This window comes from Zalophus californianus, chromosome 3 (assembly GCF_009762305.2).
Source record: "Zalophus californianus isolate mZalCal1 chromosome 3, mZalCal1.pri.v2, whole genome shotgun sequence".
Taxonomy (NCBI): Eukaryota; Metazoa; Chordata; class Mammalia; order Carnivora; family Otariidae; genus Zalophus; species Zalophus californianus.
The window spans coordinates 107403658-107418257 of NC_045597.1; the positions used below are offsets into that span (position 1 = coordinate 107403658).

At 33.5% G+C, this 14600-nt stretch overlaps 1 protein-coding gene across 1 annotated transcript in view; it reads right to left on the bottom strand.

Annotated features, from left to right (window-relative positions):
* Nucleotides 1–14600, bottom strand: part of LRP1B (LDL receptor related protein 1B) — a 1883216-nt gene that overhangs the window by 577056 nt on the left and 1291560 nt on the right. Inside the window, 2 exon segments of the mRNA XM_035726875.1 lie at nt 10178–10272; nt 11097–11271. Coding sequence (XP_035582768.1) covers nt 10178–10272; nt 11097–11271 — 270 coding nt within the window.

Sequence of the window (14600 nt, forward strand, 5' to 3'; positions counted from 1 at the left end):
ATTCTGAGTTTTCTAGACATATCACGTTTGTGCCTTTTATGCTTATTTTCCTTTCTACTAAGAATAAGGTAAGCCCCTTCTCTTCTGTCCCTGACTTAAAAACAAAAGTATATTGTTTCTTCAAGATCCAGTTGAAATTTCAAATATTACCAATTTGGGTACTACAATTTCCTCTATTTTTCTTGCTCACACAACATTAGTTGTCTCCTCTATTTCCACAGTATCTACTTGTTACCTTTATGGTGGCTGGAAATAGTACACATGAATGATACCGCATCAAATGATTTGTAATTATTTCTGTCTTTTTACTTCACTGGACTATGACCTTCTTGATAATGTATCCCAGGTTTTATTTTCAGGTTCTGTCACCTACTATACACTTCATAACCTTTTTTTAATAACTTTCTTTTTTTTTTACACTTGATCACATTTGAAAGAATGAGTAAACAAATGATCAGATAAAAAAATATAATAAATTTAAATTATTTGTGTGTATATCGATGTGTAATTTTGTTAATTCCTCTGGCCTTTTTTGTAAGCTCTAAGTCCTTAACATTTCTTTTGGGGAGCATGACTTTATACACTGATTATATTCCATACATAATAAAAGTGACTGTGCTGAGTAATAAGTATATTTAAATAATATAACTGCAAATATCAAGCAAGAAAATATATACAGAAATTTGTTTTAACCTTATTTTTAAAAAGTGAGGTCCCTTGAATTCTTTTGATGTGATAAAAAGTGTTTATGAATGTTATCCATTAATAGATTTCAAAATTCACATTATACAGCATATGGGTTGGAATGATTAAATAATAATTAAAAAAAAGTTTGGTAGGTTTCAAAAAGGTGCCCTTGAAGGTTGAGAGTAAACGAATGACTTTTGGTTGGCATTACAATGAAAATGAAGGGAAAATATTAAGAAAATAAAATACATAGTACACTAGATTCTTAAGAATAAGCCATGAAGGATAATGTTGATTGACAAGCCAAGTTGCTTTATATGAGGCTTAAGGGATAAAATTCATAATATGTAAACATTTTAAACATGGAAATGGTTCTAGGTAGTAAATTAAAATCCTCTGTTACACAAACTGCTTTAAGCACTTAATGTATCCAATACTGAGCAATAAATCTTAATTGAGAATATTTAATTCAACAGTGGGTAACTGGAATGTTGATTTGTATTTAACAGAAACAAAGTTATTTAGCCAAACTGCCTAAAGGCTCAAATTACTTAGTCTCAGTGGTACACAGTCCTAAAATGCCAAGTTGGGTGTTTTGATAAGATTATGATGCACTTCTATTTCAAGTATGTCATACGTATGGATTTAACAACAAACAAGCAAGGGAAATCCAGTGAATTCCAACATAAAAACAATTTCACAAATTAGAAAGACTAGTATATCAGGGACATTTCTGTTTAAAAGTAGCATTTAAAGATTCGGAAATAATTAATAGCGAGGCACAATTGGCACAGAGGCGAAATTGCTTCTTGTGTTCCCTAGCTGCTTAGAAAAGCTGACTGCTGTGTCTTAATCGGGCCTGCATTTCTCAGGAGTACCCAGGTACTGAATTTTTTTCCTCTTCTTTCCATGCTTGAAAGAGTACCAGTTTTATTCCCTGATCTGAGCTTGAGGTCAGGTAATTACTATATGAAATCAACTTCTCTGGGCATAGCATAATGGTTAAGGTTTAATATGGCTTTGGAAGCAAAAAAACTTGGATTTGAATCCCACTCCACTATCCATCACAGGCAACCAAGTTTCTTCAATAAGCCTCACTTTCTGTATCTATAAAAGAAGGATAAGAAACCCTTCCAGCAATGATTAATGTGAGATAATTAATGCAAAACATTTTACAAGTGCTTGACATATTCTACGTGTTTAAAAAGTAGTAACTATAATTATGTTATTTTTGTTGCCAAAGTGATGATGGTTCTACTGTATCATACATCCTAGGCTAAGGACAAGTAAACACAAAGGTGGGGGTTCATGATGAGAATACAGGTCCCATATAGTAGGATAGATAATAATTGATTTGAGTTGATACTTCCCAGCTTCACCAAACAGAATATTGTGTTTTCTCCTTACATCTGGAAAAAATAATTTATAATCTGATAATCAATATGCCTGAGGAGAAAAGCAACTGAACGGTAGCCCCTCCTTTCCTAATCACCTAATTTTCTTCACAGAAAGGGTTTAGAGAATGCAGTGGGCAGGAGTTTAAGCCAGAGATTGCCCAGACAGACTCATCATGAAAAAATAATTACAATAATTTCCTGCAGTGCAAAATATCAGTGCAGTTCGATAAGTAAATAACAAAGTAATAAATATCCCTATGTATATGTATTTTATGGGTATGGCAATCATGTATACCAAGAAAAATAGGTTTGTATTTATTTTTTATACACATTCATGCGTCCACTCATGGTACTGGAAAATTCCATTTTAGAATTCATTCAGGGGAATAGCTCTAAGAGAATCTTATAAAGTGGGATTACAATGCCATCAATTCTTGGGAGTAATTCAAAGATTCTTCTATATCAAATGTTTCCTTATGAGACTTTACCTTCATGTTGAAAGGGGTCTTTGGATGCCTCCATTTGACCTCCAACTTTCTAGCTGGGTTCTTCTTTCCAGCTTGACTTTTGGCACAGGTGGAACCTTGAGGGCAAAGCATTCTTGACAGGAACCAAAACTACCCCCTCAAGCAATAAGGACTGCCCTGAGCCAGAAAGACCCCTCCCCGGATTGACTCCAAGATGATGATCCATTTGACTTTTACTGCCTACCTGCACTTGCCCACCACCTTTGCCCCCACACTTTTGCTTATAAAAACTTGGAAGTATTTTCATCATTCTGGGGGCAATCTTTGACACGTGAGTCCACTGCCTTCCCAGTGTTGGCCTCACTGAAATAAACTTGTTTCTGATGTCACCATCACTCCTTTCTCTGCCTTTGGATTTTGTCAGCAGTGAGTGGCTGAACCTGGTCTCTTTGGGACCCCCAGAGCCAGGGCCTTAGCTACAATGCTATACTAAATAGCAATTCAATTTTATATATAAAACAAACGAACAAACAAATAGTCCACTTACTTGCGTCGCAGCTCTAAACTCTCCAGAGGAGAAAAAATAAGTAAACAATAGCAAAAATAATAATTTTTAAAAAAGAAAACAATAATCTGGAATGCTTCAGATTTTGTGTAAAGTAGTAAACAATATGTTATTGAATAACTAATAGCTAAGCAGGGAGCCTGATGTGGGGCCCTAACCCAGGACCCTGGGATCATGACCTGAGCCGAAGGCAGACATTTAACAGACTGAGCCACCCAGGCACCCCCAGTCTTTAACCTATTTTAATCAATGCTTATAATGGCTTGAAACCCACATCATCTTACCTGGCCTCCATCCCTCCCAAATAAAGAATCTGAAGTGACTGAATATAGATAGGACTTTCCCGCTGTAAACTGATTCACAATGATATTTTTTATAGTTAATTTATAGATAGTAGTCTCTCTAGCCTATTGGGATAGATCAAAAATTACAATAACGATCAGAATGAATAAGGCATTACTGTACAAAGAAGTTAGTTTTATCTTTACACTAACTTGATCAAGGCTATTTTTGTCCTATTCTGTCTTTCTATGAGAAATCTCTGAGGTGCTAAGGAGAGCTAAATGGCCACAGGGTTAGACAGGAGAGGGAGGAGAAAGAGCAAGAGGAACATATGAAAAAGCAAATTTGGAAATGAAATATTTCTAATTTTTCCTCTCTAGCTAGCCATGCTTTTATTTATAAGCAATCCTGTGGACATAATTCTTACACTCCATACTTAGAGAAAATTTTGGCATAAATACAAATATTTCCAACATGGACAACACTCAGATCACTTAATATGCAATTGTTTCACAAAGTAATCTTACTCAACTATGATATATAAATAAATCTTGGAATTATTCAATCATGTAAGATCCTGTTGCTATTGGATAAGAAACAGTGGTCACCTCATTCAGCAAATATTTGTTGAAGATCTATTTAAATGTCAGCACTGACCTATGAGTTAAGGACACAATGGTAAATAAAACAGATATTGTCTCTAACTTTGTAGTTTCCTTTCTAGTTGGTAAGCAGTAGTTATTCAAATATTCAACAAACAAATGGAAGTCTAAAATAATGACAGGAGCTATAAGGTGCAACGGTGCTAAAGGTGTCTAAGAGACTTCGGCCTTGTCAAGGGAGGTCAGGGAAAGCTTCTTTGAAGAGATAATATTTGATTTGAAATCTGGCAGATAGGCAGACAACTGAGATGGGAGACATTTCTGGGAAAAGGAATGCCTTGTTAAAATATATTGTTAGGGGAAAGTCTGACAACTTGAGAGAAGCAAAGAAGGAAAACATGGCTGGAGTGGATAACTTTGAGTCATACTACAAGTCCTTTTAGGTGGTAAACTCTATGAGGAAAGGTCCATATCTCCCCTTTTTGCCTTGTTTCTCAGTAACTGGCACTCTGTAGGAACACATTTTTTTTTTCAATTTTCTTCTAAAGGCCCGCATACATACAAACCAACACGTGAATCCTTACCACATGTTTCTGACTCTCTTTCTCATTAGTATGTCATTGCTACAAAGCAAGTATTACATAAAAAGTCATCTTTGTGTCATCCACAATGCTTAGCATAACACATTAACATTAGCCAATCCATACATGGATTTGGATTTAAGAAAGAAGGGTTATTGTAGAGATGTTTTTCTTTCTTTCTTTTCTTTCTTTCTTTCTTTCTTTCTTTCTTTCTTTCTTTCTTTCTTTCTTTCTTTCTTTCTTTCTTTCTTTCTTTCTTTCTTTCTTTCTTTCTTCTTTCTTTCTTAATTTAGTTGTGGCTACTTCTGAAACATTCTTTTTTTTTAAGATTTTATTTATTTGAGAGAGAGAGAATGAGAGATGGAGAGCACGAGAGGGAAGAGGGTCAGAGGGAGAAGCAGACTCCCTGCTGAGCAGGGACCCCGATGTGGGACTCGATCCCGGGACTCCAGGATCATGACCTGAGCCGAAGGCAGTTGCTCAACCAACTGAGCCACCCAGGCACCCTACTTCTGAAACATTCTTAAGCATTGTTTCTTTTTCTCCTCCTAGGTTAAAAAGGACACATTATCATCCTTTATATAATAATCTATATCAAACATGTTAAGTTCAGTACAATAAAGTCATTTGCCCAGCCTCCATTCAGAAAGCATGGCTAATTAATGCCAGCTAAATTTTGTTCACTTACTGTTTCTGCTTAATAGAGCTTTTACTAGATTTTATGTAAATATTTATGGAAATTTATGTTTGGGTCAATATACACAATTGCTATATTTGCAGGCATATAGATCAGTGGGTAAAATATAGGAAAGTTTGTGTTTAAAAGTTGTGATGTTCATTTAATGTATCAACCGGCTTGGCTATCATCCCCACTAATCTAGATTTTGCTGTGATGGTATTTGCAGATGTGGTGACTATTTGCAGTCAGTTGATTTTAAGTTAAGGATATTGTGCTAAAAAATCTAGGTGGGTTTGATCCAGTTAGTTGAAAGGCCGTAAGACTTTAGAGAAACCTAAGACTAAGACATAAGAAACCTAAAACTAAGGTTTCTATGAAGAAGAAGAAATTGTAGCCAAGGTCTACAGTTTAAGCTGCTGCCTGAGACTTTCTATCCTGCCAGAGGATTTCAGATTTGCCTAGCTAAACCCCACAATCTAATTCCACAAACCCTTGTAATAAATCTTTTTATATATCTATATCTATATGACTATATATATCTCTCTCTCTCTGTCTCTCTATCTATCATCTATCTATCATCTATCTATCTATCTATTCATACACACTACTGGTTCTATTTCTCATGAAATCCTGAAAGACACACAACTGTCTCCCATTCTCCTATGTGGATCATTTTTTAGAGCCATCTAGTGAAGAATACATGAGTGTACACAATTCTTCACAAATGATGCTTTTATTATATTTTACATGAGTAAAAAGAAAAGCCAAAAAGAATCTATGAAACAAAGGCTTAATTTTATAGATGAGAAAACCCAAAACACACCTGATTGCCTACATTAATGTGGCTCTACTATCCACTGTCTCTAATGTCATAACTTACTATTCTAAGAAACTTCTGTCTAGTAAGTTGGGTTGAAGATAATATTCCTGCAAATTTCAGGAACTTCCTGGATAGCCCATCAACTCTTTAGCAAAAAAGCAACAAATGACACTTTGTACATCAGGACTCTGACCCATGTTCCCTCAAAATCTTTCTGTATCTACTAATCCAGAATTATATAATGATGTTTACTCAATGATCCTAACCATGCCTCCAACTGAAACACCTACCCTACACCAGATTCCCAAATCTCAATTACTATTTCAATGTTGCTTTTTCTTTTCTGAGAAACTGCGAAAACATTGATGACTTAAAGTTCTTCCTCAGCGTGGGAAGTAAAAAACGCAGCTTTGTCTAAACAGCAGGTTGTTTTAGGGATATTTTGAAAACCCAGTATTTAACATAAAGAAGAGAAGAAATTAATAAACACTCATATATTCACTACCCAGAACTGAACAATATTAATATTTTACTCTATTTAATTTGAGTCTTTTTATGAAATATGAAATACATTTTACTAATACAATAATGTCCCTTTTGGTAAAGATGAAATTTTCTTATGAATGTCATTATTGTTTCTTCCCAAAGAGAACTGCTATTATAAAATTGGTATGCATATTTCCAGTTTCCCTTTTTCCATTTACTTTATAAATATATTCATCCAGGAGCAATATATATTAATGTTGTATGTTTCATTTTGAACATACATAAGTGGTATCCTATCATAATATCACTCTAATTACTTTTCTCACTCAATGCTTCTGAGATCTATTTATGTCTTTTTGTATACATATATACATAAACATACTTGTATTTTAGCACATAAACAAGAGGCATTTATTTACTCATTCCTCTTTTGATGAAGATTTAGGTTCTTCCTAAATTTTTTGTTATTATAAACAGTGATACATTGAATATCCTTGTACTTGTGTCAAGGATATGTTCTTGAGAGTGTACATATTCTTTAGAGTATATATGTATATATTAGAGTATATATTCTTCAGAGTATATAAGTATGAAGTTGCTGGAACATAAGATATTGCATATGTGCCTTTAATTCTAAAAATAACTCCAAAAGGTAGACATTATTATCTCTACCTTATAGATAATAAAACTGAGCCTTTGAAAAGGAAAGAAGAATGTTTAAAGTCACAGAATTAATATAAGTATCAAAGCAGAGATTCAAATCCCTATTTTTTGGTTCCTAAAACAACTTTTTTCCCAACCATATTGTCCCTCAAACACAGCAAGAGGAATGTTTTATGTGAATGTGAAATTACTAAGTTGTCTTTAGTTTCTAGGTTCCTGAAGTTCATTCTTCCTGTTGAACCTTACACCTTGAACAATTTAATTCACTTAATTTGGAGTGGGCAGTTAAATGTGGCAAATGTTAACAGATATGTGAATGACATACCAAAATAGAAATACTGCTTATTGTAGGGAAGTGAAGGAGGATAGAGGCAGGAGATAACTTCACCTGCTCACTTGCTTCCTCTGTACATCAAAAATAAAGATATCTGTGGGCAGAAGTGTGGTAGAATGCATTGGGGTGGTGAGGATTTGCCACAGAACATCTGGAGATCCAGAAAAATAAAAAGGGAAAATGATTTGTTACATTTATATATGGACAACACAGTCTCTTATTCAGCATTGCAGAGACCATCAATTTTAGCACCTGGTTAACATGACTAGTTAGCTAAAGTAAAAATTTACAGAAGGAACTTGTAAGTTACGCAGGGCCTATGTTGGGAAGATCTGAGAGTAGAATCTAGCTACTTCAAACTTGTTTACCTCTTAGCATTAGCAGCAAAACAATATAAAGTTAAATCCTCACATTTGCATACAAATTTGTTCATCTCAGAGGCTCACTTAGTACATATATTCTTCTGCAAGATTTCTAAGGATTCTATTGTATGTTTATTCTTCACTGAACTCATTTATACTCCCTACTGCAGACAATCAAATCATTCAAATTCCAGCCTATTGGACCCAATATACCTTGCATTATTACTCCTGACAGGTTCCATTATTAAAGGCCAGATGTTCCTTTAATAAATTTTCCTCATTCAATTCTCATGGGAACTTTATAAAATAGACATTTTGTCTTGATTTTACAGATGAGGAAAACAAGTACTACCAAGCTAACACTAAATTGCTGAAGGTCACTGAGTTAAATTTACTTATGGAATCTAAAATGATTTAGGTTCTTGTGTCCCTTAAGGCCAGTGTCAAATTTTATCAATAGGCCTAGGCCTAGTACAAAATGTGATACTCACTAAAAATCTGTTTATTGAATGAATGAATGACTTGCAAGCCATATTCATTAATGCTGATTTAAGGCATAGTTTGCAATGAGGTTTTGGGTTATTTTGGTTAAAATGGTGTATCTTGCACAAATTAAAATTAAAAAGTATCATTTTGAATTGATTTTAAAGTGATTTCCAAATATAACAATAACTGACATGATGTAGACATGTACTATTTGCTATTGAATGGAATGGAATGGAATCCTCACCCATATACAGTTAAAAATATCACTTGGTGCACATCACCTTGAGGGCCAAACTACAAAGTGTAAACATTAATACTATTTTTCTTATAAATGTTCTTTATATAAGCTGTTAGATTTTTTAAAATTTATTTTGAATAGGGGAATGGATATTTAGTATTAACGAAGATAAAGTTTTCCCATTATAGAAACAAGCATATAAATTAACATTTTGGTGTAACCTGTGGCTCTCACATTACAGTATAAGGACTTTATTTGCTCATACTATTTTCATCATACTCACTTTTCCATATTAAATATTCTGAACAATTCTAGATAAGCACACACTGAATTGCTTGAGTCCAAATTGAGTCTTTTGTATGGGTCCTAATCTTGTTAAGGCCCTTGTTTCTTTTGTCCTATCATTTTCCACACAGAAGTATTAGCATTTCAATTTGCTTTTAATTTCTAACACTACCTTGAATTCCAATTGTGTATCAAATTTTAGAACAGCCAATCCAAAGAAAAAGTTGCTAATATTATCATTTTCTATCAGAGGTTTATTCTATAGACTACATGAAAGGAATTATTTATTGTAAATCTTGGTGATAGTACACCTTCACTAAATCATCACTAGTAAAAATGAGCTACTTCAAATAAGGATATTACTACATCTAAAAATAATTGCTGAAAAGCTTCATGGTGAATTGATTTTACACCCAGAATTAAAAATATATTGTGTTCAGTTCAAAGCAAAATTACGATTTTCTTTTGTATATTCCATCATTTGCATTTAATATTTATCAAAATCTAGGTTCGTTATTGGATTTTTTTTTAAAGATACCTGAGATGACAAAAAGGCAGTGTGATTATTCCTGCCTCTTAAAGAAATATAAGAAAACAGGAAAGAGTATTTAGAATTTGAAAAAAAATATATAGGTAATATAATAATGTAAAGATATCTGTGCAAAATATATAACATATTAACCTCTAAAAGAATTTTTGTAGTTAAAATTTTAAAAAATGTTTTATGTATATACATCAGAGCTTTCTTTTAGTGTGATGGAGTTTTAGCTAATGATTTATAATGGTTACCAAGGGTAGAATAACAAACCGAATAAACCTACTGCATAGTGAATAAAAACGGCTGAAAACTAAATACTAAATACTTAAACCATTATAACTATTAATAATAACACAACAATGATCAGGGGAAGTTTTAATACATTATATTGCCACCGTAACAATGTATCAGGTATTCACCACGGAAAGTAAGATATTTATTAATTACATCAAGTTTTAAGTGACTTCAGTACTAAAGACACTTATAAAAGTTCTCATATCAAAAGAATTTATCTTCTTGTCCACAAAAGTTTCCTCCTTACTAACAACATAGACCCAGTGGATTCAATGAAATTGAGGAATTCCTGATTGAATTTATGTTACTAACCTGTAATACTTTCTTTTAGGTTCTAGATCAAAGATACATTGTATAGGTTTGTCATATTAAAACCTGCAGTGATTATTAAAAAAGAAAAAAAAAACTTACCAACTGGTTCCTTTTGATTCTGAAAGAGAATCTTGCTGTTACTGCCATCCATGTTTGCCATGTTTATTGTGTTTCCATCTGTCCAGTAGAGTTTCCTTAATTTAAGAGATATAGATTAAAAATATTAGAGATAGACCTACTTGTTAACTAGAAACATACACTGAGGAATAAAGTTAATGTCAAAGTAAATTCTTGGTTTAAGATTAATTCTTTTTAAGAAGATGCCGAATTGTTGAGACACTTGCTGATGACGGTAATGTACATGTTTGCCTGAGAAGAAAGCACCACTCTTGCTTTTTCCTGTCATTGAAGGACAATCATCTCACTTCCTTTTTCCTCCTACATTCACAACTGAAATATTTACCTATGACTATCGTAAATTATTTCTATTTAAAGTAATTCAACCAGAGTGAATCCTCCCAGTTTAGAGAAACCAGATACCAAAGAATTAAACAAAATCATTTCAGTCATTCCCATTGAAAGCACTGCGGAGAAAGTATTTTAACCCTACACAAGCTCTCTACATGGTACATGATGATTAGCCAGAAGGTGGGAGAAAACTGATTTACTTAGCAGTGACAATAACATCAGCACACAGTAAATATGTTATTAACAACTGGTGTTTGAAATAAAATCAGTCACTTTTCCCTGCATCTCCTTTTTTTCTTCTTTTTTATTCTGAACTGTTACTCCTTAGAAACAAATTAATAAATTCTTGCAATAACGTATAAAAATCTGGTTTTATGCAGAGAACAGAAATCTCTAACCAGGGATCTCTTTTACAATTTCCATATTCACTTTTATTGACTGGTATAGCTGATATGTTAATTCCTCTGAATTAAACAAAGTTTTTATATAGAATCAGGGCAAAAATGTGTGAGATTTTTGAAAAACTTTACAAAAAATAATCATACTTTACCCCCTGACTGGATGAGCTGCAAGACACTGTGGCTTATCGATTCCATGGATAATTGAGGTTTTCAAAGAGCCATCTAGTCGTGCCACATTAATTTGTGTTTCATCAAATTCGGAGCTAACCCAATATAAATTACGTGAGACCCAATCCACTGCTAGCCCTCTGATACTCTGAATATCTGTAAAACAGGAAAGAGACAATTAAAAGTGAATGAAGTTTCTCATTTTTTTTGACTTTCCAAGTAAGTTATTTTCTGTCTCAGGGAAAATTTAATTTACTCTTCAATTTGTTAGCTAAAATTGTACAAGATTGTAATCTCATTCCCTTATCAGCCCTTCTTAAGGCATGAATAATCATTAATGTCTTACTGCTGAGCCATTTGAAAACCTGAAGCAACAATTAGCATTGAAATTACACTAACACTCAATGATTCACTAGTAAACACTTAGCAGCAGACACAGGCAGCAGTCTTATGGGCCAAGGTGACCAAAATTCAAATTAGAGTAAAAGCTTCTCCAGTTGGTAGCACATCTTTCTGGTTAGGAAAAAGTACTTGTGGGCCATCAACAAATGGGCTATTTTGTGTTTTAAAGTGCCAATTTGTTCCTGAAATGAAATAGAACAATTAAACTTTCCTAAAACAATCACCAGAGTTGAACATCTTTCAAAATAGATAATTAACAGAAATTGACTGAGATATGAGCAAAGAAACAAAATCCTTTTAATATTCCTCCAACACGGATTCTCCAGAAATTACTGAAATCTAATTAAGTTTCGATTCATTACAGCCGATATGAATATTTGGGTTGTTATTCCTTGATTATTTAATTAGGCATCTTTAAAAAACGATAGAATTTAGGCTTAAATGCAATTGTACGTTTTAATTAAAGAAACATTAAAATCAAGTATATAAAATGATGGATCCTATAAAATCTTTTTAACATATTTACTGGAAAATCTTTTTAACATATTAACCTATAAAGTAGGCCAGTGTAGTGCCCAATCGGTGGCACTTGAATAGTCTAATTTGGTTTTGTCTTTATTACACAAAATTTTGTTACTTGCAAGCATACTGAATCTCTAGAGCTCTTTAGACCAGTGTTACTCAAACTTCCAAGACCTCTGGAGATTGTAAAAAAGGAAGACTCTGATTCAGTCATTCAGACATTCTGCAAGTTCTAACTAGCTCCCAGGCCCTGCTCCAAGGCAGTGGTTCCAACCCACATGCTTCCAGAATCACAGAGCAGCTGTTGCTTAGCTCTTCAAATGGCTAGGTCTTCCATTTTTATCATTTTTAAAAGATGCCACAAAGCTAGATTTTCATGTGAAGGTGAAAACACCAGATTTGTAAAATTTGCTAATTATTTTAAAATTTAAAAGACCAAAATAAGACAAAGAGACCTGGCAGTTCTGGGTCTCTTGTAACAGTAATATTGGCATGGTGGTCTACCACATGTTTCTGTCTTCCAATCTTGACAGAGCCTACTTTCTGCTCAAAAATCGTCTTATTATTTCTAAGTAACTTTTAGTCACAGCACTCTTAGGAGATATTCTCCTTGTTTCAATTCTCTTCTTAACAACATCTTCTGCTCTGCAATTTACCTTTCATCATTAATTTACTGGTAAGTTGGCTAATCTTAAATGTGAGCTTTATTTCTCAACCGAATGGTCAAAATTTCTTTTTATTTTCAGTTATCTTCATCCAGATCCCTTTTCTTGAGAAAAAATAATACAATACCTCTGTAAAGCTAAACCTGCCATGCTGAGACTTATTTATTTGCCTCACCCACGATATTTACTCCTCCTGTTCCTTTACCCTCTGGACTTAATTGGTTGCTTCAAGACAGTCTTACATTTATAATGAGAAGATCTGGTTTCATGGTCTAGGTTGGGTGCCTATTTTTTGTCTTTAACCAAGTCACTTAAATTTCAGCCTCTATTCTTATCAGGAAAATGAGGCTAATTACAGATAATACATAGGATTGCTGTGAATATTACATTAGATGATGTGTATTGAAGCACTTTAATGCAGGGTTGAGGGGTATTTTGCCAATCCAAGGACTTAATGCTTTCTGCATTTTTACCCTGGATTGCTTGGTATTGGCAAAAATAACACAATGTGTTTTTATTTCCTCAAAAATACATGTTATTCAAAGTTTTTGGTTTTTGTTTTTGGCTGTTTCCGCTGCTCAAAATCCTTTTATTTATTTCTGATTGACTCCTAATCACATGGTCTAGAGAATACATTGCACTCCTAAATTGAGAAGCATAGCCAAATGTAAGCTATTAATACCTATTTAGTCCTTGTCAATTCTATGGTTCATGCTCTTTCAAATCTATTTCTGTCTTTAACACTGCAATAGTATCCAGTCTTTTTCCTCATCCAACCAAATGATTTAGTTGCAGCCAGGTTATTTTTCTGACTAGAGAACTCTGCATCATGACCTTTGTTTGTCCCAAAGATATTTAATAGTTTCCAATCACTCAGAAAGTGATGTCTAAATTCCTTAGCCTGGTTTTCTATATAATCTGAATATAACTACCTTTCCAACTTTATTTCTCACTATTTTTAACCAGCTACCTCACACTTCAGTCATACTGATGTTGTCAGATTTCCAGACTTGTCCTGACCTTTCTAAGCTACAGGGAATTACCCGTACCTCCATATCTTATCACATGTCCACTTACCTGAATCTCACACAAAAATAAGCAAGCTGATTGGCAACATCACCCTTCAAACAACAAAAACCTAATCAATTCTCTTATATATTCCAGCCAGAAAGTTTGTCTCTAATAGGACTGTATCTGGTCAGTTCCTTTGTACTTAATGTGATAGTTATTTGTTGACATATTACTACTCTCACAAATACTTCTTGAGGGTAGGTTCCTTGCTAATATATCTTTATACCTCCCTTCCCAAATGTATACAACACTGTTTTCAACATAAATATTTTTATTTATTTATTTATTTTTATTTTTTATTTTCTATTTTTTTTATTTATTTGTGAGACAGAGAATGAGAGACATAGAGCATGAGAGGGAGGAAGGTCAGAGGGAGAAGCAGACTCCCCACCGAGCAGGGAGCCTGATGTGGGACTCGATCCTGGGACTCCAGGACCATGACCTGAGCCGAAGGCAGTTGCTTAACCAACTGAACCACCCAGGCGCCCAACATAAATATTTTTAATGAACTGATGAAAAAATTCATGACATGTACAATCTATAATTTTAAGGCTATCTGAGCTGAGTTAGAACTATCAGATAAGGTCCTCAAGTTCATTCTCAAGAGTAAATACATATCAAAATACATACTCACCCAATATTAATTCTCATGCTCTTATCCTTACCTTTTTTTTACCCACTAGATTAGATTTTTTAATTATCAACTTTAAGTCTAAAATAAAACTTTTGTCTTTTTTGACCATTCTTAATACCTACATTGTTTATTTGTTTTTGTTTTTGTTTTTTGTTTTTTTTTTTTAGATTCACCTGGTAAATTCACCATAA